Genomic DNA, 23431 nt, shown 5'->3' on the forward strand with positions numbered 1-23431 from the left:
CAAGAGATTAAAACTAAATGTGTTTACTCTGTGACAGTCTGTTTGGTAAATTTGTTTGGGTCAACAAGTTTACGTTATTTTGAACTATCTCCATATCAAATTACCAATTATTCATTACAGTTACAGAAGGGAAATAAAATCCATTATTACATGAATTTAAAAAAATCATGATTCTGTCTTTATTTTGATTAAAACGAGTCTAATTCCAGACTACATTATAACAAATGGACGAAAGGAGAGTGAAAGATTTGACGAACATGATTAATCTTCGTCACTGTCATCAATCACGGCCTTACGACGATGAGTCGGAGCTTTTCTAGGCGGAGACTCCTCCTCGTCAGACTCAATCCCTTTCCTTTTCCGGCCACTTCCACGGTGATCCTTCTCTGCCCTACCTCCCTGCATAAACCACATTTCACCACACATTACAATCTCAATGAACTTCCTCATTGACAACAATAAAAATGGAAGAACATTCTAATTTGCGTACCGCAACCTCTTCCTCTTCTTCATCTTCATCTGAGTATCTGTTAGATTTTCCTCGTTCCTCTTCATCTTCTTCTGCATCTTCCTCATATTCATCTTCTGAATCCTTGCCCCTTCCACGGGCCGGTGACTTTTCTTCCTCTTCTTCTTCCGTCTCATATTCTGATTCCTCTCTCTCACTCTCAGAATACTCCATTTGACGTCTTGACGGTCTGGCCGAAGTCATTGAAGACCTCCCCGGAATGCCTTTGTGGCTCTGGTTTTACCCCAGTGAGAAGCAGTTGAATATTAGTTCAATTTCTAATGCTTTTTTTGCATTCCGAGATATATGAGTTTTTGTTTTGTTTACCTTCTTGGCGTTTAGAATCCGGCGTTCCCGTTGCGCTTCAGCTTCGAGATCTTCCTCATAGCCACGGTTTGAGCGGTAATCCTCGTCATCCTGGTTCCAAGAAACAATCAGTCGTTACTAGTGCAATCTTTGCTTTAGAAAATGGAAGAACCCAATATACACAAACTAATCAAACAGACCTCATCAAGAGCATCTTCCAAGTAGCCAGTGGAAAGTTGTCTCCTTTCAACAGGAAGTGGATACTTGCGCTTGATTTTCTCCCTCGCCTGACTCAGCTTTGTACTAGCCTTGAGGTTTTGGCTTTCCGCCTTCAGAATTTGAGATATTAAATGAGAAAAGTCTACAAACACTGCAATAAAACTATTGTTGGATTGTCTGAGCTCAATTAAGAGGTAACCTTTTCTCTCTTCTCCTTCTCCCTCTCAGGGTCAATGTCAGTGACACAGTTCTTAACTTTGAAGGCCTTCTTCTGCCTCGATTCAACAATGGCAGTCAAGAGCCTATGGGAATTTGACGTCAGCGATGATGGGGTAAATCTCATTTTCTTCAAAATTCTTCCTTGTGATTGAAGGATACCCTACACCAACATCCAAATAAGACAACACTTTGAGATATAGCAGAGTTGGAATGCAGGAGACATTTGGTTTCCTAATGAGAAGTTTTGTCATTTAGTATAGAGAATCGTATGGGTGCTCTAAAATGAATCAGTGTATCTAGGAGGCTGGAGCAACTACAAATTGATCGCTAACTAAGGCAGAAGGAATGACGAAGTAACACCTTTTCATGTTTGATAAAGAGGTGATTCTGGTCTTCTTTTGCATCTTGTTCAGTTATGTTAAGAACTTCGTTTCCTATCAATAGCTGTAAGCTTCCATCTGACCACCTTACAAACCGAGCATTACTTTCACTCTGCATACGAATATAGAGTGACTTGAGTTTACTACAGCAAAAGTAACGGAAAAAGTAGAAGAAATGTGTGCAATAAGCAACAAAACCAAGAATTCTTGTTTATGGGCAGATTTCTAATGAAGCCTAAAGAATAAGAAGAACTGTTGAACAGAGATATCATAAAATTTCATCTCCAACTATATGAACACATGTCCGTAGTGAAAAGCACAAAGTAAACTAATTCGGAATACATAAATTGCATCAAAAGTATGTACTTATAATACATCATTGCATCAGAAGTACTAGTAATAGGCAAACTACATAGCTTCATTGCAGGTTTGATGGAAAATTTAAAAGCAGAAAAGCTTTGAAGAAGTGTTCACTTACATATGTTTTGCCATCTCGACTCTTAACAAACCTATGGCGAACAATATTATTGTCCAAACGGATACGATTCTTTGCTCCGGGTTCATCTGTCATGAATGTGTCTTCTTCAACGAATGTTTTGGCATCAAAAGGCTTTGGATCAATCCCCATGATATTGGAAACTTTTATCATGTTCATCTGAAAAAGATCAAAGAGAAAACGGTATATGAGGAAGCGCAATTTTGCTACAGAACATCTTCACTACAGATAGACAACTAGAAAATGGGGTTTCAGATATAAAACAGAATAGCACGCTCATGTACACCAAATGGCCCTTCATGCTAAGTAAATGTAGAAGCATGTTTCAGTGCAATGGTTCTCCACATAAAAGACATCAGATACTCACTCTTCGAACCACAATGATATGAGAGATTTTGGTAACTTGGAAATACCAGAAAGGAAACTATTGATTTGAAGCCATGTCAGCGAATAATCTTTTAGCAACATAAAGCAGGTATACCTTAACGGGGTCACCTGGAGGAGGGCGGAAAGGAACCTCCACTTCCAAAGGGGGACCAACTGGCCTCTCCCTGTACCTAGCTTCAACATGTTCAGCTTCTGACTCGTATTGAGGATCTTCTTCAGGGATTATATCATCAAGCACCATATCATCGGGTCTCAGATCCTTCTCAGAGCCCTCTTCATCTTCGATTGGCGATCTCTACAAAATTAGACATCTCATCATACATACATGCAATTTCATATGGTTTCTAAAAGGAAGCAAACACTGGAAAGGAAACAGATATTCTGTAAACTGAAATGTAATATTAGATGCAAGACTCACATGTTCATCCTGCTCAACGTCATTCCGAACATATTCTTCTGCGTCTTCATCATCCGAAGATCCGAAAACATTACGAATATTTACGTCTGACTGTGCAACTTGAACCTCTTCCTTCTCCTCACTAGGTGATCTACCCACCACGCCATATTTCCATGTACAAAAGACAAAGTGATCCATAAGAAATTTGAAAATCCAAGGAACCTCAGAGGACTAGCAAGTATTATTAAATCCAGAGCACAGAAAAGATCAAAAAGAAGCTATGAAACAGCTAGGAAAAAAAAGAATGGAAAAAGGGGTACCTTGGACTCCTAGTCTGATCAACCTCTTCATCTTCAGACTCATAATGCTTTTCACCAGACCTCTCTGATCCGCTCTCAACAACCTCCTGTCTCCTCTTTTTGGCTACTCTACCCCCATGTTCTTCTTCTTTGTTATCACTATCACTATCTCTTGCTTCACTTTCCTCTTGTGGATCAGCCTCCTGTGAACTTTGCTCCCTCTCACCCTCACTTTCTCCAGGATCAAGTTCTACATCTCCCTGTTCCCCGTCAGACTCAGCTTCAGCTTCTCCGTGAACTTCAACCTCAGCTTCACCTTCTCCTTCAGGCTCCACCCCGCCCTCAGCCTCATCCTATCAGTGTTTACATTGGAAATTTCAGCCACAATTTCACTGATATCTTAGTCTAGTTGATATTAAGAAGAACTGAAGCTGAATTAGGCCTAATAAGTTGCATTGGTTCCTGCAATTAACCTAAAACCCTAAATTCAAGCGAGAAGAACTCCAGAAACCATTCGTATTCCAAGGTGTAATTGAAGAACAGTGGCAGTGAAAAATACGAAAACTGAAACAATCAATAGTGACGAAACGAAGGAGATAAAGATGGAGAGAGTTACGGAAGCGTAGTTAGGCTGACGACGATTGCATTCATGTTCGGATTCGATCTCTTCTTCCTCGGAATTATCTCCGAACAGATTAAGCATCATCTCGGATCTCTTTTCTCCTTTAACCATCTTCGCCTCACTTACTCAAAAGTCACTGCCTCTTAGCTGGTGACGGCGGCTCGTGATCTGAGCTCCGACGAAGGGTTCACTGTTATCGGCCTTTGTTGAAGAAGCTATTTTTTTTTCATCTCTACCTCGCGATTTTATGGCATCAGAATTATTATTATTAAAAACAATTGTTACAACTTACAAAGAAAAGGAAATTTTCATCGATATATCTTTTTTAACGCATTACCGGATTATTAAAAATCATTTTTTTTACGTGTAACGACGACTAGAGAGGGAAAAAAGATGGGATTTTATGGGCTTTTTTGAGATTGGAATTCAATATTTTTGGCCCACAAATTTTGGGTTATGGATACCAGTTTCTTTGTGATAGTGAGCTTGTGTTTGCCTTGGCCCCTATGTATATGAATGATACAACATCCTTTTAACTGATTCTTTTGGCCCCTATTTTTTTATATTTAATTTATTTTAAAAACTAATTATTAACTTCTTTGATCAAATAACTTGAGTTGCCAAAATAAATGTTATGTCTTCTTCTAAAACATTGTTGTTGGTTTATAGATTTTATCTGCTTTAGAAATTAACAAGAGACAAAGATTAGGTAAAAGCATAACCGACTTGTGTTCTATGAAAACTTAAGTGACAACTAAACATCATGAATATTCAGGAAATCCTGAAAATTTAAACAGAATTATAGTAATTTCTGAAAAACTCAAGAAATTATGGAATAAAAAGAAAAAAGAAAAAACTATGGACACTTTTAAATTACTCAAACTAGTTTAAGGCTTTTGGAAATTTCACTTTTTGCTTTTTTTTAACTCGAGAAAATTACAATTTTATGTAGACACATTTTGCTCACAAATGTTTATTTATATATTTTCCATAAATTTATTTTTCAGCCTTTTATCTACAAAAATTTATCTTCTAAGAATGTTTTTACCACCAAAAATAATAAATATAAACCACAAAAATAAAATTATATATTTTATATATATATATATATATATATATATATAACAATTTTTATCTATGATATCTGGCAGTCGCAGTTGGCTTAAGCCGCCTGGCCGCCTCTGGAGGGACCAAAATAATTCAAATGGTAATTACGTGCCTTGGCTTCCAACCAACGTTTTTGACTAGGGCTGACTCGGTAGCTTGTTATGTTAGTATAAGAGTTAACTCCATCTGATACTCAGCTGAATAAACTCATACGTACAAAGGAATATTATCTAAAAGACGAGAGTACAAGTGAGAAATGGCGTTAAAGGTGATCAAGATCTCCCGAGTCAGCCCTGCAACCGCCTCCGTCGACCCGCTCATTGTCCCACTCTCGTTCTTTGATTTACAGTGGCTTAAACTCAACCCTACCGAGCAAGTCTTCTTTTACAAACTCACCGAATCATCATCATCTCGCGACGTTTTCTACTCCTCCATCCTCCCCAAGCTCGAGCGATCTCTTTCACTCATCCTCACTCACTTTCGCCTATTCACGGGTCACCTTAAGTGGGATTCACAAGATCCAAAGCCGCATTTAGTTGTTCTCTCAGGAGACACACTCTCTCTCACAGTGGCTGAGACTGATGCGGATTTCTCACGTATCTCTGGCAGAGGGCTTCGTCCAGAGCTAGAGTTACGCCCTCTAATACCCGAGCTACCGATTTATTCTGACTCGGGGGCTGTTGTATCTCTGCAAGTCACTTTGTTCCCGAAACAAGGCTTCTGCATTGGAACCACAGCCCACCATGTCGTCTTGGACGGCAAAACGGCTGAAAAATTTAACAAAGCATGGGCTCACACTTGTAAACATGGCACCATACCGAAAATTCTACCAACGGTTTTAGATCGTTCTGTCGTCAATGTTCCAGCCGGACTTGAACAAAAGATGCTCGAACTTCTGCCGTATCTTACGGAGGACGACAAAGAGAACGGAAGAACCCTAAAGCTACCTCCAGTCAAAGAGATTAACGCTAAAGACAACGTCCTCCGAATCACCATCGAGATAAGTCCTGAAAACATTGAGAAACTCAAGGAGAGAGCCAAGAAAGAGTCAACACGCGCTGAGCTTCACTTGTCAACGTTCGTAGTCACGTTCGCCCATGTGTGGACATGCATGGTGAAGGCACGTAGTGGTGACCCAAACCGACCGGTTCGTTTCATGTACGCTGCTGATTTTAGGAACCGGTTAGAACCACCAGTCCCTGTGACATACTTCGGGACTTGTGTCTTAGCCATGGATTTCTATAAATACAAAGCTAAGGAGTTTATGGGAGAAGATGGATTTGTCAACACCGTCGAGATTCTCAGTGATTCGGTCAAACGTTTGGCTTCACAAGGGGTAGAGTCAACTTGGAAAGTGTATGAGGAAGGAACAAAGACAATGAAATGGGGTACACAGTTGTTGGTCGTAAACGGGTCGAACCAGATTGGGATGTACGAAACGGACTTCGGGTGGGGAAGACCCATTCACACTGAGACAATGTCTATCTACAAGAACGATGAGTTCTCTATGTCCAAGAGGAGAGATGGTATCGGTGGCGTCGAGATTGGCATCTCTTTGAAGAAACTTGAGATGGATACTTTTCTGTCTTTATTTTACAAATGGATTGGAAACTGAAAACGTACGGTCTTAATCGATCCCAGCTTTTGCTTATTTGTATTTTTATTTCTAGTTCAATAATTGCCCTATATGTACTACGCAAATTTGTATTGATTCTGTCTTTTGAATTCTATTTTTTGGGGTACAATAATCATCCATATTTGAAATATTAGTAGACTTTTCATGATCAGTGAATCTATTTCCCCCTACTTTGAAAAATCGAAACTTTGATTTCAGAAAAAAAAAGCTGTGATACGCAGTGGCGGAGGTACAGCTTCAGGAGGGGGGTCACTTGACCCCATGACTTTTACAAAAAAAAATTTAATAGCTTAATTATTTGGTATTTAGTATATAATTTGGGTTCAAATATTAAATTGACCCCCTTACTCGAAATTCAAATCCTATTTTTGCCCCACTCAATTACCATATTTTGTGTAAATCAATCTCATTATTCTTCTTCTATTAATTTCCTGAACCCTATATTAAATTTTGGTAACTGGTTTTATTATTCCCCTAAAAATACATGAATTTAGATAGACAAAACAATTAAATAATGTGGGTACTAATCTTTACATTTAGATAAACAAAAAACAATTTTAGTAACAAAAAAGATGTATATCATTTTTCACCAGATTTTTAGTAAACTTTTAAATAGAAAAATGATGAATAACATATGACTACTCGTGTATTTTCCACAAAGAATTTTTTTTCGGAAAAACAACAATAATTTACGAAATTGTGATATTATTTTTTGTTCTATTTTTTTATCTATAAAAAATTTTTTTTTAAAAAAAATCCTTGTTTTAATTTTCTCAGAAACGTGGGACCACAATATTTTCCAAAGGGTTCAGAGTTTAGCGGGCCGAATATATGTCATAGGCCCATAGGCTAAAACAATAAGGGTAGTTATGTAAAATCCGCTCACACACACTCCTCAAAAGCCCTAATCGTTTATCATAATTCCTCAATCCCGTCTTCAAGTATCGCCGACGCCGCAGCACAAAGGAGGAGAAGAAGGATCAAAGGCGCGACAACAATGGCGACAGGTAAAACAGTGAAGGATGTCTCTCCACACGAGTTCGTCAAGGCTTACGCTGCCCATCTCAAGCGTTCCGGCAAGGTAACGAATCGTGATTCTTAGCTTTTGGTCCGCATCGTTTGTCCCTAATCTAGTATTTTGATTGATGTTTGGGATTACGATTACCTCATGAAACTGCAATGATCACTGCCTGATTGAAACTTGAATTTGGCCTTACTCTAGAGCATTTTGAATCGTAACTACAAATCTCAATAAAGTCTAAACAGTGATTTGCTAGTGTCATTTCAGTGAAGATAGGTTTCTGCTTTTGATTCCAATGTTGTTCCTTCCATGTAGATTGAGCTGCCTCTGTGGACAGACATCGTCAAGACTGGTAAACTTAAGGAGCTTGCTCCATATGACCCTGACTGGTACTACATCAGAGCTGGTATGTATATATAACATCTGGTCAAATCTTCTACATATTGGATTTAGCATTGTCTTTATCTGTTCTATTTAGCTTCCATGGCTAGGAAGGTTTACCTGAGGGGTGGTCTTGGAGTTGGTGCCTTCCGTAGGATCTATGGAGGAAGCAAGAGGAACGGAAGCCGTCCTCCTCATTTCTGCAAGAGCAGTGGTGGTGTTGCTCGTCACATTCTTCAGCAACTCCAGACCATGAACATTGTTGACCTCGACACCAAGGGGTAAGTATATTGTCTCTAGTTTAGATTTCTCATTGGCCTAAATTAAGTTAATACACTGGTACAAAGAAATTGTAGGAAAATAAAAATTGTATAACACAAGTTAGACACTTGGATTCGATTTTCGCTTAAGAAATCTGCTGAAACTGTAATTGTGACCTATTAAAACTCACTAGATGAAGTGTGTATAAATGGTTTTAGAATGTACTACTGCGTCATTTACTAATATACCTATGGAAGCAATTGTTCATCTTCGCTAGCTTATGATTACATGTTCTGATGTAACCAGTGGAAGGAAGATCACATCAAGTGGTCAGAGAGATCTCGACCAAGTCGCTGGAAGGATCGCAGCTGCTGTCTAAATCATAGCGACTGATGGTCAACTCCAAGTTTAAGGTTTATGTTTGAGATTTAGTAATGGAATGAGTTGCATTTGATGAAAACCAGTAGTAGAATTCCCTCTCATTTTTGTTTTGATGAGTTTTCGTTTACAAATTGCCTCTCTTTTTATTCTCAGCGACTTATGGCTTATATATTTGATTTCATCTTTGACCTCCTTTCCTTTCTATTTCATGAAATTAGTTATCAAAATTTTGATAATGGCTTGTTTAGGTTTTTACATTTAAGCTCCTCGTTCTTCTTCAAAATCAAAGTGTAGAAACAGAGATTACCAATAACTAATTGTGAACGTTTCAAAGTTTTTAAAATTTCTTGTAAACGGAGGTAACCATTAAAAAACGAATTACATTTATTATTTTGTAATATTCAAAACAAAATCAAAATCTTGAGAATCGAAACCGTTACGTATACTACAATTTATATGATCACATTTTAAATTTCGAAAATTGAGGGACATTTCAAATTCAAGAAAACATATACTCCACTAATTTAGGGTGTCTCCGTTAGTTTCTAAAACTCGTTGCCCCTTTTAATTCCAGTTCAAAAGCTCACGCCTCATACACAATCTCTAAACCCTGACCTCCCATTTCAGTTTCTCTGTTTGAGAACACTTGATTTCTTTTAAAAATGGCGGCTACAGTAGCAGAGTACGCAACTGCTAAATCATTGGCGTTGCTGGACACAGAGAACCGCGAGGTTCTCAATAGTTTTGATGCCATTTTTACTCATGGCAACACCGATCAAGTCGCTCCTCTTGATGAGCCTCTGGTCTTTAACCGCTTTGGACTCAGTCACATCTCGGCCAAAGACACCCATCAACCAAAAACGGACGTAGATGAATCAGCGAAGGCGGATTTCGCTGGTGCAAAAACGTCAGTTTGGTGGGACATTGAGAACTGCGAGGTTCCAAAGGGTTGTGACCCTCATGGGGTTGCTCAGAGCATTAGATCAGTTCTGTCGAAAAGTAACTTCTGTGGTCCGCTCACTATTTATGCCTATGGTGACACAAATCAAATCCCTTCCTCTGTACAACAAGCTCTCTCTTCCACCGGCGTATCTCTCAATCACGTCCCTGCCGGTTAATCTCTCTTCTTGAAACACCTGATTAGCTATAAATTAAAGTATGAATATTTTGGAGTTAGTGAGACCAGTCTTTGCTTTGTAGTCTCTAATGGCTTAATTATTCTCTATGTTCTTGATGATGGTGAGCATTTAACAGGAGTAAAAGACGGGAGTGACAAGAAGCTCCTTGTAGATATCATGTTGTGGGCAATGGACAACCAAGCTCCTGCTAACATAATGCTCATCTCTGGTGATAAAGACTTCTCTTATCTTCTTCACAAACTAGGTATGAAGAGGTATAACATTCTTTTGGCTCGACCTGAGAAAGCTTCAACGCCACTCATCGCTGCTGCAAAGACCGTATGGTTATGGACAAGCATTTTTAATGGCGATTGTCCTAACATACCTATTGATCTCACTACTAGACGTCATCATCATGATTCTGCCTATGAGGTATCAAGACATTTGGGTCCTAAACAAGCTCAAGGGACCAAGAGGGGCCGGAGTTTTTGTGAATTATGCAATGTTTCTTGCTCAAACCATGATTTAACCGCTCACCTCTCTGGTAGAAGGCACAGAGCTAACGTAAGCTATACATTTCTTTTTCTTAATGTGTGCTTGAATATTGTCCTCTCTTTAAGCCTAATCTTGAGTTCACTCTACGGGCATTAGATGTGAGGCACATATATATATATGTTTTATGTTGATATAGTCTTGACAATTGTTGTTGTACATTTTCTCAACTTGTGTAGGTTGAGCTAGTAGCCCGTGGACGCCCTCTTGTCAGTAATTCAACCGAACCAAAGTATGCATGGTGCCGAGTTTGCCGTTTGCGTTTCCGCAGCCAAGCAAGTTATGAAACACACATCTTAGGGAAAAGCCACCAAGAAAAACTTGAAGACCAAAACGAGCATTCCAAAAAGCGCATCTGCAGGACCCCCTAATCGTTTCATATAAGATTTTGGAGGGAAGACATAATGCGATTAGAGTTTGTTAATTCCCAAACTTGTCTTTTGAGTCTCATCTTTAGTTGTTGGTTGAACAACTTTTGGTTTCGGTTTTCATTTAGTCTCGTCTGTGTTTTTGGATAAAAGCCGAGAGCTGAGCCCACGTTGATAACTTTTTTTTTTTTCAAAAATTGGGAACCTAGTAGATGATGATGTGAAGTGATAATTACTTAAACGTGATTATATATATATATATATATGTGGGAAATAATGTTTTACTGGAATGTTGATATAATAGTTTTGACAGTTTTTTGTACTCTTTAGCTGAAACCATTTTCTTAATTGATTTTTGTTGTCAGTGTGCTAATGTCATTGGTGTAATCAAACCCGAAGCAAAATCGAAAACCTTCCGCTGTAAGCTTTGCCAGGTCGATTGCTCGAACGAAGCTATGTATAATGCAAGTCATATTTCAGGGCGGAAACACAAAAACAAACTTAAAAGTCAAGCTAATCTGTTTCTTTAATTAAATTTAGAGTAATAGATATAATGATCTTTGAGGTCTATGGATTTTTGGTAAGGAATAATTTGAGCCAAATTTGAGCAATTTTGATTATCGATCGTACAAGTTGTAGTTTTGTTGCTCCGGAAGATTTCAGATTTTGATGTAAATTTAATCCCACAAGTTATAATCATTTTTGTAGTTTATGGAATTGAAATTCTAAACATAATTGTTCTGACAAAACTTGTATTTTTAATACAATTTTGAAACTCTGCACATCCAATTATTTTCTTTAACGTGCATGCACCGATTTATTTAGTAGCCTTAATTTTTTCTTATTAAGAAAAGATCCTTTACTAATTATGACACTTATTTTCGCTAATTACCGATGGGGAGATACAGCCCCCAAAAGTTACAACGGCTATTTTCAAATGCTGATTGGTGCCTTTTCAAATGCTGACGTGGCTTAAATAATAATTGTCGAAAAAGTAGAATACTGTATTTAACTTGATCGTACTACAGAGGACAAAATAAAAAAGCAGACTTTGCGAAAAGCGAAAGGTTTCTTCGTCAACATGGAAAGAACTTAGTGGAAACTTCTTAAAACTTAGATTGTCAGATTAGCATAACTCACCTTAGCAAGCTCCGATCTTCGACGAGATAGTGAGAGGAGTAAAGAGTAACTTTTGGTTCAGAAACAAGTGTCTCTTCTCTCTCTAGTATCTCCGGTGATGTCGACGGCGGAGGCGGATTACGTGAAGGCCAAAACATCGGTGTGGTGGGATATAGAGAATTGCGAGGTACCCAGAGGTTGGGATGCGCACGTGATTGCCTTGAATGTGAGTTCGTCTTTGTTGAAGATGAATTATTGTGGACCTGTCTCAATTTCAGCTTATGGCGATACCAATCTCATCCCTCTCCATCATCAACAAGCACTTTCTTCTACTGGTGTTGCGCTTAATCACATCCCAGCAGGTGTACTTCTCACAAAACCCATTTTGTGATTCGTCGTTGTTTAGATGCTTTTGTGGTTTTTGTTCTTCTTGGATTGGGATTTTGTTTTGTTGATTTTGTGTGTTTTTTGTTTGATTTTGGTTAGGTTATTAGTTATGTATTCGTCCTGGATCTGCAATTTTAGGTTTTTACTTTCTGTATGTTGAATTGGGTTTCTCCATTTTGATTTTGGATACTGTGATTATAAATCTCAGTTTTTAAGTAGTTTTCTAATTGTGGAAGTATATGATTGGGTTTGTGGTGTTTTGGTGGTTGGAACAGGAGTGAAAGATGCGAGCGATAAGAAGATTCTGGTGGATATGTTGTTGTGGGCAATAGACAACCCTGCGCCAGCGAATTTATTGCTAATCTCTGGTGACAGAGACTTCTCTAACGCTCTCCATCAGCTAAGAATGAGGAGGTATAACATTCTTTTGGCTCAACCTCCACGAGCCTCTGTGCCGCTTGTTGCTGCTGCCAGAGATGTTTGGCTCTGGACAGTCCTAGCCTCGGGAGGTCCTCCTCTTACAAGTGTTGAATCCTCTCTACTCTTTAACAATGGGGGTTTTCGTGTCTCTAATAAAGGTGTGTCGAAACTTCCAGTTTCTGAACAAGCTCAGCCTAGCCAACCAACTGGTTCAACTTCTAACGCTGGAGATACTAAGGATCATAAAACCAGAGAAAAGCATGTTCCAAGAGGATCACTTCAAGAAAATAGAAAAAATATGCTTCAGCATAGCAGTGGAGCCACAGGGGAATCTGCTACTACCTGCAGAATATGCAATGTTGTATGTGATAGCTTTGAAAAGTTCACCGCTCACCTTTCAGATATAAGGCATATATCTCAGGTAAATTAATATCTTGCTTGTTGGTCTATCTCTTCTTGAAGATGAAATTGTATGGTAGCTAGAAGGAATAGAAAAAAAATTGTTTGAATTCTTTGTGCAGGCTGCCATTGTAGAAAGTCGCAGAGCTCAGGCCAGCGTTTCAGCCAAACCCATACATCAAGCAGTTCTTGTCGAACCTTTGTTGTGCAAAGTTTGCCAGATCAGCTTTACCAACAATGATACATATAAAAATCACACCTATGGAAAAAAACACCGAAACAATTTGGAACTGCAATCAGGTAAGTCCAAAAACATTTTGGTGGGACCAGCTGAGCCTTCCAAAGAGGTTCTAGAGAAACATAATATGAATAAGAAGGTGATGATTGAGAGTAGAGCTCAGGCAAACGCTGAATTCGTTTGTCTTATGTGCAATGTGGTGTGCCAGAGTCAGATTGTCTTTAATTCTCATCTGCGCGGTAAGAAGCATGCCAACATGCTGAGTCAATCAGAGGCAAGTTTCTAACTTTTGGTTATTCGAGAACTTGTTAATTTATAGCAATAGAAAATTTGACAGCTTGGTAAAACATATGCCTGACCTAAAAGCATTGGATCAGGCACTCATTGTTTCTACAAAGCTTCAAGAGAAAGGAGTCGGAGAAAAAGAACAACCAAGTGAAACAGTTGCAGAGCTTCAGTTGCAGTCTCAAAAGGCTCAAGAGAAGCAGGTTCCCATGGTGAATCAATTAGAGGCAAGTTTCTAACTTTTGGCTATTCGATTATATGGAATTTTTATTAACATCGATAAGTTGGCAGTTTGGTAAAACATATGCCTGATATTATAGCTTTGGATTAGGTACTAGTTGATTCTAAGAAGCTTCCAGAGAAAGGTGATGAAGTAAAGGGTCAACCAAAAGAAATGACTGCACTGCGTAATGCAAGTGCTAAATACATTTGTCGTATGTGCAATGTGGGGTGCCACAGTCCAATTGTCTTTGAAACTCATCTAAGGGGTCAGAAGCACGCTGCCAATCTGAATCAATCAAAGGCATGTCTCTTACTTTTGCATATTTGAGAGCATATAAAAAACTACAGTGTGGTAGACATATGCTTTATGTAATACCGTAGGATCAGGCACTCATTGATTCTAAGAAGCTTCAAGAGAAAGGTTTCGGAGAAAAAGAACAACCAAGAGAAACAATTGTAGAGCCACAGTTGCAGTCTCAAAACGCTCAAGAGAATAGCAAGTGTTTCGAAAAGCATGTTGTCATGGTGAATCAATCAGAGGTCAGTTTCTTAATATTGGTAATTTGGTATTTTAATTTACAATTTCCAGTGTAGCAAAACATATGCTGAATATGAGAGTCTTAACTGTGGTAAAATATATAAAGAATGAAGCTTATATAGTTGCATCAGGTACTCATCAATGCGAGTAAGCTTGAAGAGAAAGATGCCCAAGAAAAAGCTCAACCAATAGAATCAATAGCCGAACCTCAGTCGCAGTCTCAAAACACTCAAGAGCATACCAAATTCTTTGAGAAGCAAAACGAAGAGTTGAGAAAGATTTGTGGCACTTTAGAAAGCAGTGTAAAAGAACCTCTTCCAAGTACTAAGGACTGGGTGGAGACTCTTAACAAACAGATTCCAAATGGAGAATTTTTCTTTGGTGACCTAAGATCTGATTTTGAAGTACCCAGGGAAGCAAGGTAATTTTTGCTAACTTGGATTTGCTTGCTTAGTATGTCAAAGATGCAATTATCTAAATGTATTCTCCAACTTTTGTCATAGTGAATGTTTTGATGGCATTGTCAAGCCTGTAAACCTTTCCAAAGGAGAAACTAAGCATTCATGGGAGGTAAAGAAGAAGAAAATCGAGGTGACCGTACGCCATGCAAGACCAGCTGCATCTAAACTTTGTCATCTTTGCGTAGTGATTTGTGATAGCCGGGGTTTGTCAACAGTTGTTTGTGATAACAAAGCTCATTGGCCGAACCAAAAACATACTACTGTAGTGACACTTACTTCATGTTCTACCTCTTTATCCTTGATCAATATCAAACCCTTCTGACTTCTTATTTTTGATGTAGGCCGCCTTTGTAGCCAGCAATGGTTCTCAGTCCAGCGTTTCAACCAATCCTTTGAAGGAACCAGAGGGTTTGCAGCCCGTGTGGTGCCAAGTCTGCCAGATCAGCTGCAACAGCAAGGTTGCATTTGCAAGTCACACATATGGGAAAAAACACCGACAGAACTTGGAATCACAATCAGCCAAGAACGAAACTATGTCTACTGGACCAGGCAAGCTTTCTAAAGATTATGGAGAAAAAACGAAGAAAGTATCATGCAAAAACCAAACCACATTTGATTCTCAACTGAAGAGTCAGAACCATTATACCATGGCGAAGGAGCTTGTAGAGGTAAATCTTACTATTTAGGTTTTCTTTCGTGAACTTGGAATCTGCTTTTAGTAATGAATATTACAAATCTTAGTAAAAATAATATCCTTAGGTTTGATTCCTATCGAAAGTGATGAAGTATATATTAGACCTTAACTAAAATATCGATGTAGAAGGCATTTGTCTCCGCATTTGAGCATGTCTCCGCATTGGAGCAGTTCAGTATTGTTGACTCAAGGACAATCCGAGAAGACACCGACCAAGAAAAAGAAGCAACAAAGGAGCAGACACTTGTAAAGATGGATGGTAATGGGTTTCGAGGGGCACCAGAAGATAAAGTGGAATTGAACCAAGAAAAACATAGAGAAGCACTGGAGCAGTTCAGTATTGACTCAAGGATAATCCGAGAAGAAACCGATCAAGAAAAAGAAGCAACAGAGGAGCAGACACTTGTAAAGATGGATGATCTTGGGTTTCGAGGGGCACCAGAAGATAAAGTGGAACTGAAGGAGAGACACACCGTATCTGAGAACTTGGTGCACCGTGTCTTCACTGAACAGAATCGAGAGTCTAGAATACCCAATGAACCGAGGTAAGAGCCAACATTCATGGGAGTGTATAATATGGTCTCTCTCTCTCTCTCTTTCTCTTGAATCTCGATCAATATGTGTGTGTCTAACTGGTTGCTTGGATTTTGGGTTACAGAGGATGTTTAGATGTGATTCCTGAGAGAGTAAAACTGCCACCAAACGTGAATGTGGCCAAGAATTTGGAAGATGAGCAGAAGCATAAACCCGAACCAAAAGCACAGGAAGCCGAAAACAAGTCTGGAGGACGCAAGGATCTTCCTGGAGAGGCTGCCAAAAGGGAAGAGATTAAGGGCCAAGCTGATAACTTTTGGACTCGCCTTTGGGGGAAAAAATATTAAAATAATGTGAATTGTTAATTCATGTTTAAGTTGTCAACAATGGATGTTTTCTTTTGAATGGCAGATTAACGTTTTATTTTGGATTGGCTTTTGCTTATTTCTTACTGTTGTTTCTTATATATAAACTTTACCTCTTAAAAAAGATTCAAGAACAATAGAATTTAGGCATTGTAGTATATAGGTTCTCTCAATAAATTGGGAAATAACGACCGGTTTTTCCAACAGAATTTTCGGCTTAGTCTGTAATGTAATCATCAAAAATTGCATTATTTGCTTTACGACTACAGCTCAACTGGGCCACCCTGATTACTTATCCGACCCGGCCCGACCCATCCGGATCTTCCTTCTCTTGTTTAAATTAAAGCAGATAAAAAGGAAACTGGAAAATTCAGTTCAAGTATTGTCGTCGGAATATTACTCTTCACCGGCCAGGTAAAGCTTTCCTACGACTATGCTTGTGTTCGTCGGAATGTGTTTTTCTTTCTTTTTCTTATAGTCTCTGGTCGCTAATGACTCGTATTCTTGGTCCAGTTTTCAGCTCTTGTGTGTAAATTTGTTAGTCTTTTTTAATGTCGAGTAATTGGGGAAGTAGCTCGCGAGATAGCTCGGGAAGTAGTTCAAGAAGCGATGTTGACAACTCGTTTGATGCTGACGAACTTTTACAGATTGGTTCAAGATGTATGGAGGTGAATCTGTTTTTCTTTCTCTATATCCTTTGTCTCAGAGATTGATGAAGTTCATATTTTTGGCTTTATGATCTCATGTTTTCATTGTAATTGTAGCTACGGAGAGAAAAGGAGATGCTTAGAGAATCTCAGTCACAGAGTGTTGAACTTGTCAGAGTATGTTCCTCTTGTGTGTTTTAGACTAGTGAATTGATTGTTCAAACTTTTTCTGAGATTTGTTGTCTTTTTTTTTTTTACCCTAGAGGTTGGAACTGAATGCGAATTCGTTGTCAGAGTCTCGTTTAGAAGATAAGAGAAGAATTCAGATGTTGGAGAAAGAATTGTTGAATTGCTACCAGGAGATTGGTAATGGAGAGATTCTCATGAAACTGAAATCTAGGCATATATTTTATATGAGCTAAAAAACACTTTCTTTGTCTTTCAGATTATTTGCGGGATCAAGTAAACTTCAGAAGCCAGGAAATGAACGACCTGAGTGAACATGTACTCGATCTTGAAGTCAGAGTAACTAAATCAGGGAAATTGGAAGAAGAAGTTAACTATTTGAGGGAGGAGTTGTGTTCGTCGAAATCTGAGCAGCTATTGTTGTTGCAAGAACTGGAGAGCACAGAAACTGAGCTACAGTTTTCTTTGTTTTCTGTTGAGAAGCTGGAGGAGTCGGTCTCATCCTTAACATTGGAGTCTCAGTGTGAGATAGAAAGCATAAAACTTGATATAGTAGCGTTGGAGCAGGCGCTCTTTGATGCTCAGAAATTTCAAGGTGAAAGCATCCAAGAAAACGATAAGTTAAGAGAAATAGTCAAGGAGCTACGGTTGAACTCTCGAGAGGCAGAAGAGAATGCTGAGTGTTTAGAGAAGCAAAACAAGGAGCTGATGGAGAGATGTGTAGCCTCTGAAAGGAATATCAAAGACTTACGTCAAAGCTTTAGAGGAAGGTTGGAAAGTGAAAGTGAAGCGCCTGTAAATCCAGATTGTTTCCATGACATCATCAAGAAATTAGAGGTTTTCCAGGATGGGAAACTGAGAGACAAAATGGAAGATATGGCAAGACAGATACTTCAATACAAAGATCTTGTAAAGCAGCTCAAGGTATTAGTTACCAAACAAAACAGTAGAATCAAAAATTTGGTGCCTTTTTGCAGCGTCACACATATTCTAACTAGTTAAACCATTATTTTGTTATGCCTAAGGATGAGTTGAAAGAAGAGAAACTAAAGGCCAAGGAAGAAGCAGAGGACTTAACACAAGAAATGGCTGAATTAAGATATGAAATGACATGTTTATTGGAGGAAGAATGCAAGCGGCGTGCATGCATCGAACAAGCATCATTACAAAGAATAGCCAATCTAGAAGCACAGGTACTTGCTTCTTTATATCTTCCAATTTTTTTATTTTTTTTGAGCCATCAGATATTGTTGAAGGAACCTAACAAATATCCATTTTCTTGTTAAGATCAAGAGAGAGAAGAACAAGTCCTCAACTTGCTTAGTTCCTCTTCCTGCTGTATAAACCAGCTAAGGTTCGAGTTAAACTTGAAATCACAGTTAATGCCTCAAATAAGCCTTTAAGCTATAAGGTTTGAATTCTTATGTATTTAAAGTGTACATAATCCAATTTGATTGGAAATTGGAATATAGATTTCATCCCTGTGATTATGTTTATATATGGAAATTGAGTTTTACAAGAGTGAAACTGCTTCTTCATGTGCCTACCAAAAAAAAAAACTGCTTCTTCATGTGGCTTCTAAGTGTTTAATTACGCCTTCAGCAACATGTAGAGATCTTGAGAAATTGACATGAGTCTCTAGAGAATGTTGAAAGCTGTGGTCGTTGACCAAGAAGATTCTTACTATTTGACTCTATTTGATAGGCCTGTAATGAGCCTAGGTCAATAAGGCTGAGTTTATTTGATGGCCCGTTTTTCTCTCTTTTATTGTTCTTCTTTTTCTTGTGAAAATAAAGAAATCTGGAAGCGTTGTTGTATCATCATGTATGTGCAGAGTCTAGTAACCTTGTTGTTGATGCAAAGGGATAAATGAATGGGTCAAGGAAAAGAACCTGTTGTCTTTATTGTTAATCAAGACACTTGTAGATTTGTTGTCTAACCTAATCCAACTTGACTTTAAGCAAAAACATATTCCAACTTGTTCTTCACCAAAATGATATGTTGAAATATCGTATCTACTAGGACATCAAGATTTTGTTGTAGTCGTTATCAATGTAACCGGTAACAAATAAAAATTAATGAGATAAATTAGGCATGATCATATCCATAGATATTGTCAAACAATTTTCTATCTTCAAGTAGTTTTTGGTTTTGGGCGAAAATATGTTCTCTTTGACAAATTCAACAAAGACCATTCTTTTTGGATGACAAAATTGACAACTTACCCATTCTTTTTGGGCTCATACAATTTATCAACTAAACCATCAGTACAAAAAAAGAAGCAGAAATTAGAAAAATATAAGAAAATGACTCTTTCTCTGTAAGAAAAAATCCAACTACGTTTATTATATCCACAATTACGTCCTATATACAATTAAAAAGATCTAAATTGCTCTATTTTCGTTAGAAAGTAGTTACTTTTTACTTTTTTAGAAGTTTGATCTAGAAAAAAAAAGAATTATATATATGACCGTTTTAGATTTGAATTAAATGATTTTGTTTTATTTATTAATTGATCCACGTTCCTTTCTACAATTTGTTTTTTTTTTAATCTCCTTGATAAATTTTCGTCAACACATACCCAAAGACCTCCTTGTTGTACTCTCAAATTCTTGGGTCGTTCTGAGTCGTCTCCGCGTTAAATCTTTTCCCTTTTTGATCCTTTCTTCCTTTCTTCTTCTTCTTCGCATTGATTTGGTCCTCCTTCCTCTTCTATTCTATTCATTAAGAACCTAATCTTCATCTTCTCCATCTTCTTCTTCACGGACTCCACTTCGCTCATCCAGGTAACCACAATCTGCTCTCTATCTTTTGCTTCAAAATTCTCAGTTCCTTTCTTCTCAATTTCCGTCTGCTAGATCCTGGGCTTTCGATTTGTTCCGTTCCTCTTCTGCGATTGTTTCGTTCCAGAGAGAATTATCGAAATAATTAAGCGAATTTTGTGTGTGGTTTTCATAGTCTTGGGTTCTTTAGCCGCTACATATACTCAATTATGCCCAAAATTAGGTTTAAAATTGATTAACTAAAACTTATACTTTTTGGTCTCGTCTTATGTTATCGTTTAAATTGTTCTTAGAAGTGAAATCATTCGATGCTACGTTTTTGACTTGTTGCTTTACTTTATCTATACCTTTGATTTGATCAACTTTTCTCTTAGCTTACAAGTTAGAATCAAAGCATCAATCCTGATTACTGTTTTGGTTTCTGCAGGAAGGTTTATTAGTAGTAACCAATCCAAGTGTTCCTTTTGTTTGAAGCAACAAGCTTTGTGATATTATCCTGAGAGACAATGTTTGGTTTAAGGAAATCACCGGCAAATCTTCCCAAGCATAACTCAGTCGACCTCAAGTCTTCCAAGCCAAATCCTTTCGATTCAGATGATGAATCTGACAACAAACATACCCTTAACCCTTCTAAGAGGACTACCTCTGAACCCTCTTTGGCTGATATGACAAACCCTTTTGGTGGTGAGAGAGTTCAGAAAGGAGATAGTAGTTCATCCAAACAGTCATTGTTTTCGAACTCCAAATACCAGTACAAGAACAATTTCCGTGATTCTGGTGGTATTGAAAACCAGTCGGTTCAGGAGCTTGAAGGTTATGCTGTGTACAAGGCTGAAGAGACTACGAAATCTGTACAAGGTTGTTTGAAGGTAGCAGAAGATATAAGGTCTGATGCTACCAGAACTTTGGTCATGTTACACGATCAGGGCGAGCAAATCACTAGGACGCACCATAAAGCCGTTGAAATCGACCATGATCTCAGTCGTGTGAGTTTTTCTTCCTTCTGGTTCTTGATTATAAAATGGAAACATTCAATCTTTTTCTGAGGACATTAGTTGGTGTGAGATAAGAAGACGGTAGACATTTGATGCTGAAACTAGTTGGATTTTTGGTTTTCAGGGTGAGAAACTTCTTGGAAGCCTTGGAGGCATGTTTTCAAAGACTTGGAAACCAAAGAAGACTCGTCCTATAAATGGTCCCGTCGTAACCAGAGGTTTGCTTCTTGGTCATTGATATCTCAATTCTTCTCGCAGCTATTTTACTTTCACCTAATTGCTGAATCCTTTATTTTGTGTTTTTGCTTAGATGACTCACCAACGAGAAGAGTTAACCACTTAGAGAAAAGGGAAAAACTGGGACTGAACTCAGCACCCAGAGGACAATCAAGAACCCGAGAACCACTCCCCGAATCAGCTGATGCTTATCAGAGAGTGGAGGTTTGGACTTCTCTTCCCTCTCTTCAATTTTTCCTTTCATAAGAACATTACTATACTCCTGCATCTGATATGAGTGATGCATGAACTCTTTATCTGTGGTCCTGTAATGCTAACAATTTGAGACATTGATGACTCATCAATGATGAGCATATATATCTGAGTGAAAAACATGTGTTTTGGACGCCACTAAACTTAATACTGGTTTATTACAGATGGAAAAAGCTAAGCAAGACGATGGGCTTTCAGACTTGAGTGATATACTCGGCGAGCTAAAGAACATGGCTGTTGACATGGGAAGCGAAATCGAGAAGCAGAACAAAGGACTTGACCATCTTCATGATGATGTTGACGAACTCAACTTCAGAGTGCAACAATCAAACCAACGTGGTCGCCGTTTGCTTGGAAAGTAGATGAACAGAGGGTTTATATGTTCATTACACTCATTCCTCGTTTGTTTTATTCTCTATGAAGTTGTTCTTTAAAACTGGAAAGATTCTTATCATGTTAAATACATTATTGCTATCTGTGTTTGTATTTGATCTTGTGACAAAAAACCAAAAAACTTATTGATCAAACAGAAGCAACTTTGGTATCGTTTTTATCTGTATCATAAAGCTTTCTCAAGAAATTCTGATAATAGATGAAATTATGAGTTTTAATCTCAGATTTATAACCTAAAAATATCAGTGCTAGAATACGACATAAGAATACAGAAACTCCAGACAAGTTGGAACATATGTTATGCAACAACTGCACAATCATGTGAGATTATTCAAAAGAACAAAAAAACCAGGAACTCTTCATTCCCTTTAGTCTTCCTCAGCTACAATCCAAGGGATATATTCCACAATGTCCTCTTCTTCACTTGTATAATGTCTGAAGCCATAAAACACAAAGACTACTAATGAGAACTAGACAAAGCAATCTGACATAGTTGGAAAGAACTATGAATAGAGGAAATAATAATCTCATACAAACACCACTTGTTCCCGAATCATATTCTCAAGCCACAAACTCGACAATCAATGAATATAAAGTGGCTCCAACATGACCATTAAAAACAAATAGCTTTGGAGGATATTGTAATGACAAACATACATCTACTGAAGCTTGACTTCCATGATGTTCTTGGTCTTGGGAGGATATGCCAAGTAAACCTTGAGCACTCTCTCAGCAACAAAAAGCTGTTTTTTAGCTTCAGCATAAGCCTCAGTCACCTTCGATGGGTCAGTGAGATTCTTGTTCATGCGGAAGCCATCCAAGGTCCTTCGCTTACTGTACTCCCTAATGTTGTAATCAGGGAATTGACGTCCCGCTCGAAGCAAGGCACGACATAGGCTAAGAACTTCACTACTAGACACCATTGCAAGATTGGAAACTAACCCTTAATTATACAAAGCCTGGTTAACTGCAATCAGTATAAGAACACAAAGAAGCTGAGATTAGCAATGCCGAAAAGGAAGAGAAGTAGTCAAGATGATCAAGGGATAAAGCTATACACTTCGACATGTAACAAGAAGTTATATAGATAAGTGAAAAGTATTAAGGACCAGTACATCATTTATAGAGCAAAAGAACCTAGATTCAGTAACATTAGTATATAGATAAGTATTGATTTGAGTAGTGTATATAAGGTATGAGAACCAGTTGCTGCAACATTAGAAACTAGGCACTAGAGTTCATGAAAATACGCAAAAGAACCAATATTAACTAATCGCAAACGCTTAAAACAATCAAGAAGAAACCTTAAAAGGCCATAAACGCACTTAGTAATCCTAAACTTCAGTAAAATGGATGAAATTGCAGTCACAGCCAAAAGAGACAATACATCTGAATCATGAGAGGATCCGATAAGCATAGAATTTGACGATAACGAGCTCCAGATACATATACATACCGAATCAAATCGTCGGAGAGTATTAATTTCCCGAGCTCGCCGTTGAAGTTCTCCGTTCGAAGGTTTTGATAGCAGCAAGCTGGGTCGTTCGGGGGAATAAATAAACTTTTAGGTTTACCCAAAACTAAACCGGGAAAACTGATTTGGGAACCGGATCAATTT

At 38.2% G+C, this 23431-nt stretch overlaps 8 protein-coding genes and 1 long non-coding RNA gene across 26 annotated transcripts; 6 read left to right on the top strand and 3 right to left on the bottom strand.

Annotated features, from left to right (window-relative positions):
* Nucleotides 1-49: 49 nt before the first annotated feature.
* VIP4 (leo1-like family protein) lies at nt 50-4141 on the bottom strand. 2 transcript variants are annotated; one of them, NM_180906.2, is made up of 11 exons: nt 3828-4141; nt 3233-3564; nt 2934-3063; nt 2610-2810; nt 2111-2287; nt 1613-1744; nt 1233-1412; nt 1015-1143; nt 836-925; nt 491-742; nt 50-399 (listed from the first exon to the last, which is right to left on the bottom strand). In NM_180906.2, the coding sequence occupies exons 1-11, from the start codon at nt 3942-3944 to the stop codon at nt 262-264; spliced, it is 1878 nt and encodes a 625-aa protein (NP_851237.1). In that variant the 5' UTR covers nt 3945-4141; the 3' UTR covers nt 50-261. The 2 variants fall into 2 exon arrangements, with proteins under 2 accessions (NP_851237.1, NP_200923.2); NM_125508.2 differs by having other exon boundaries at nt 72-399; nt 497-742.
* Nucleotides 4142-5020: 879 nt separating this feature from the next.
* AACT1 (anthocyanin 5-aromatic acyltransferase 1) lies at nt 5021-6745 on the top strand. Its single transcript, NM_125509.3, has one exon. The coding sequence runs from the start codon at nt 5197-5199 to the stop codon at nt 6553-6555; it is 1359 nt and encodes a 452-aa protein (NP_200924.1). The 5' UTR covers nt 5021-5196; the 3' UTR covers nt 6556-6745.
* Nucleotides 6746-7447: 702 nt separating this feature from the next.
* Nucleotides 7448-8980, top strand: AT5G61170 (Ribosomal protein S19e family protein). The gene is made up of 4 exons (NM_125510.5): nt 7448-7657; nt 7913-8003; nt 8076-8259; nt 8546-8980. The coding sequence occupies exons 1-4, from the start codon at nt 7574-7576 to the stop codon at nt 8616-8618; spliced, it is 432 nt and encodes a 143-aa protein (NP_200925.1). The 5' UTR covers nt 7448-7573; the 3' UTR covers nt 8619-8980.
* A 302-nt stretch (nt 8981-9282) lies between these two features.
* Nucleotides 9283-10887, top strand: AT5G61180 (Putative endonuclease or glycosyl hydrolase; the record flags this gene model as incomplete). Its single annotated transcript, NM_001345445.1, has 3 exons — nt 9283-9733; nt 9821-10302; nt 10470-10887. The coding sequence occupies 3 exons, from the start codon at nt 9283-9285 to the stop codon at nt 10659-10661; spliced, it is 1125 nt and encodes a 374-aa protein (NP_001318852.1). The 3' UTR covers nt 10662-10887.
* Nucleotides 10888-11668: 781 nt separating this feature from the next.
* AT5G61190 (putative endonuclease or glycosyl hydrolase with C2H2-type zinc finger domain-containing protein) lies at nt 11669-16469 on the top strand. 11 transcript variants are annotated; one of them, NM_001345451.1, is made up of 11 exons: nt 11681-12139; nt 12440-13005; nt 13106-13495; nt 13599-13733; nt 13838-14029; nt 14110-14268; nt 14389-14687; nt 14770-14989; nt 15069-15395; nt 15548-15966; nt 16080-16469. In NM_001345451.1, exons 1-11 carry the CDS (start codon nt 11896-11898, stop codon nt 16300-16302), a joined length of 3174 nt encoding a protein of 1057 aa, NP_001331007.1. In that variant the 5' UTR covers nt 11681-11895; the 3' UTR covers nt 16303-16469. The 11 variants fall into 11 exon arrangements, with proteins under 11 accessions (NP_001331005.1, NP_001331007.1, NP_001331009.1 ...); NM_001345452.1 differs by having other exon boundaries at nt 14398-14687; NM_001345453.1 differs by having other exon boundaries at nt 11689-12139; nt 12264-13005; nt 14398-14687.
* Nucleotides 16470-16559: 90 nt separating this feature from the next.
* AT5G61200 (myosin heavy chain-like protein) lies at nt 16560-19082 on the top strand. 4 transcript variants are annotated; one of them, NM_001203656.2, is made up of 7 exons: nt 16560-16734; nt 16834-16988; nt 17085-17144; nt 17231-17333; nt 17413-18077; nt 18179-18346; nt 18441-19082. In NM_001203656.2, exons 2-7 carry the CDS (start codon nt 16872-16874, stop codon nt 18495-18497), a joined length of 1170 nt encoding a protein of 389 aa, NP_001190585.1. In that variant the 5' UTR covers nt 16560-16734; nt 16834-16871; the 3' UTR covers nt 18498-19082. The 4 variants fall into 4 exon arrangements, with proteins under 4 accessions (NP_001190585.1, NP_001330630.1, NP_200928.2 ...); NM_001345456.1 differs by lacking the exon at nt 16560-16734 and having other exon boundaries at nt 16802-16988; NM_125513.2 differs by lacking the exons at nt 16560-16734; nt 16834-16988; nt 17085-17144 and having other exon boundaries at nt 17300-18077; nt 18441-18677.
* A 581-nt stretch (nt 19083-19663) lies between these two features.
* On the top strand, nt 19664-22047 carry SNAP33 (soluble N-ethylmaleimide-sensitive factor adaptor protein 33; the record flags this gene model as incomplete). 2 transcript variants are annotated; one of them, NM_125514.5, is made up of 5 exons in its annotated part: nt 19664-19939; nt 20364-20922; nt 21056-21149; nt 21242-21372; nt 21585-22047. In NM_125514.5, exons 2-5 carry the CDS (start codon nt 20443-20445, stop codon nt 21780-21782), a joined length of 903 nt encoding a protein of 300 aa, NP_200929.1. In that variant the 5' UTR covers nt 19664-19939; nt 20364-20442. The 2 variants fall into 2 exon arrangements, with proteins under 2 accessions (NP_200929.1, NP_001332102.1); NM_001345457.1 differs by having other exon boundaries at nt 19715-20159; nt 21585-21782.
* AT5G08990 lies at nt 21349-21605 on the bottom strand. The gene has a single exon (NR_143147.1). It is a non-coding gene; the product is annotated as an other RNA (long non-coding RNA).
* AT5G61220 (LYR family of Fe/S cluster biogenesis protein) lies at nt 21989-23381 on the bottom strand (the record flags this gene model as incomplete). Of its 3 annotated transcripts, NM_125515.3 has the most annotated exons (3): nt 23270-23381; nt 22471-22780; nt 21989-22248 (listed from the first exon to the last, which is right to left on the bottom strand). In NM_125515.3, the coding sequence occupies exon 2, from the start codon at nt 22734-22736 to the stop codon at nt 22473-22475; it is 264 nt and encodes an 87-aa protein (NP_200930.1). In that variant the 5' UTR covers nt 22737-22780; nt 23270-23381. The 3 variants fall into 3 exon arrangements, with proteins under 3 accessions (NP_200930.1, NP_001330535.1, NP_001330536.1); NM_001345459.1 differs by lacking the exon at nt 21989-22248 and having other exon boundaries at nt 22473-22780; nt 23270-23367; NM_001345458.1 differs by lacking the exon at nt 21989-22248 and having other exon boundaries at nt 22473-23202; nt 23270-23339.
* Between the last annotated feature and the right edge of the window lie 50 nt (nt 23382-23431).

Source organism: Arabidopsis thaliana, chromosome 5, assembly GCF_000001735.4.
Source record: "Arabidopsis thaliana chromosome 5, partial sequence".
Lineage (NCBI taxonomy): Eukaryota > Viridiplantae > Streptophyta > Magnoliopsida > Brassicales > Brassicaceae > Arabidopsis > Arabidopsis thaliana.

Bases quoted from the DNA above. Each gene is read 5' to 3' on its own strand.
- VIP4 (NM_180906.2), bottom strand. From the start codon at position 3,944: ATGGTTAAAGGAGAAAAGAGATCCGAGATGATGCTTAATCTGTTCGGA. The intron at 2,288-2,609 runs GTATACCTGCTT...GATCTTTTTCAG, and splicing joins CTCCAGGTGACCCCGTTAAG to ATGAACATGATAAAAGTTTC. The intron at 743-835 runs GTAAACAAAACA...GGGTAAAACCAG, and splicing joins GGATTCTAAACGCCAAGAAG to AGCCACAAAGGCATTCCGGG.
- AACT1 (NM_125509.3), top strand. From the start codon at position 5,197: ATGGCGTTAAAGGTGATCAAGATCTCCCGAGTCAGCCCTGCAACCGCC.
- AT5G61170 (NM_125510.5), top strand. From the start codon at position 7,574: ATGGCGACAGGTAAAACAGTGAAGGATGTCTCTCCACACGAGTTCGTC. The intron at 8,004-8,075 runs GTATGTATATAT...TGTTCTATTTAG, and splicing joins CTGGTACTACATCAGAGCTG to CTTCCATGGCTAGGAAGGTT. The intron at 8,260-8,545 runs GTAAGTATATTG...TGATGTAACCAG, and splicing joins GTTGACCTCGACACCAAGGG to TGGAAGGAAGATCACATCAA.
- AT5G61190 (NM_001345451.1), top strand. From the start codon at position 11,896: ATGTCGACGGCGGAGGCGGATTACGTGAAGGCCAAAACATCGGTGTGG. The intron at 14,269-14,388 runs GTCAGTTTCTTA...AAGCTTATATAG, and splicing joins TCATGGTGAATCAATCAGAG to TTGCATCAGGTACTCATCAA. The intron at 14,688-14,769 runs GTAATTTTTGCT...CTTTTGTCATAG, and splicing joins GAAGTACCCAGGGAAGCAAG to TGAATGTTTTGATGGCATTG.
- AT5G61200 (NM_001203656.2), top strand. From the start codon at position 16,872: ATGTCGAGTAATTGGGGAAGTAGCTCGCGAGATAGCTCGGGAAGTAGT. The intron at 16,989-17,084 runs GTGAATCTGTTT...TTGTAATTGTAG, and splicing joins TTGGTTCAAGATGTATGGAG to CTACGGAGAGAAAAGGAGAT. The intron at 18,078-18,178 runs GTATTAGTTACC...GTTATGCCTAAG, and splicing joins ATCTTGTAAAGCAGCTCAAG to GATGAGTTGAAAGAAGAGAA.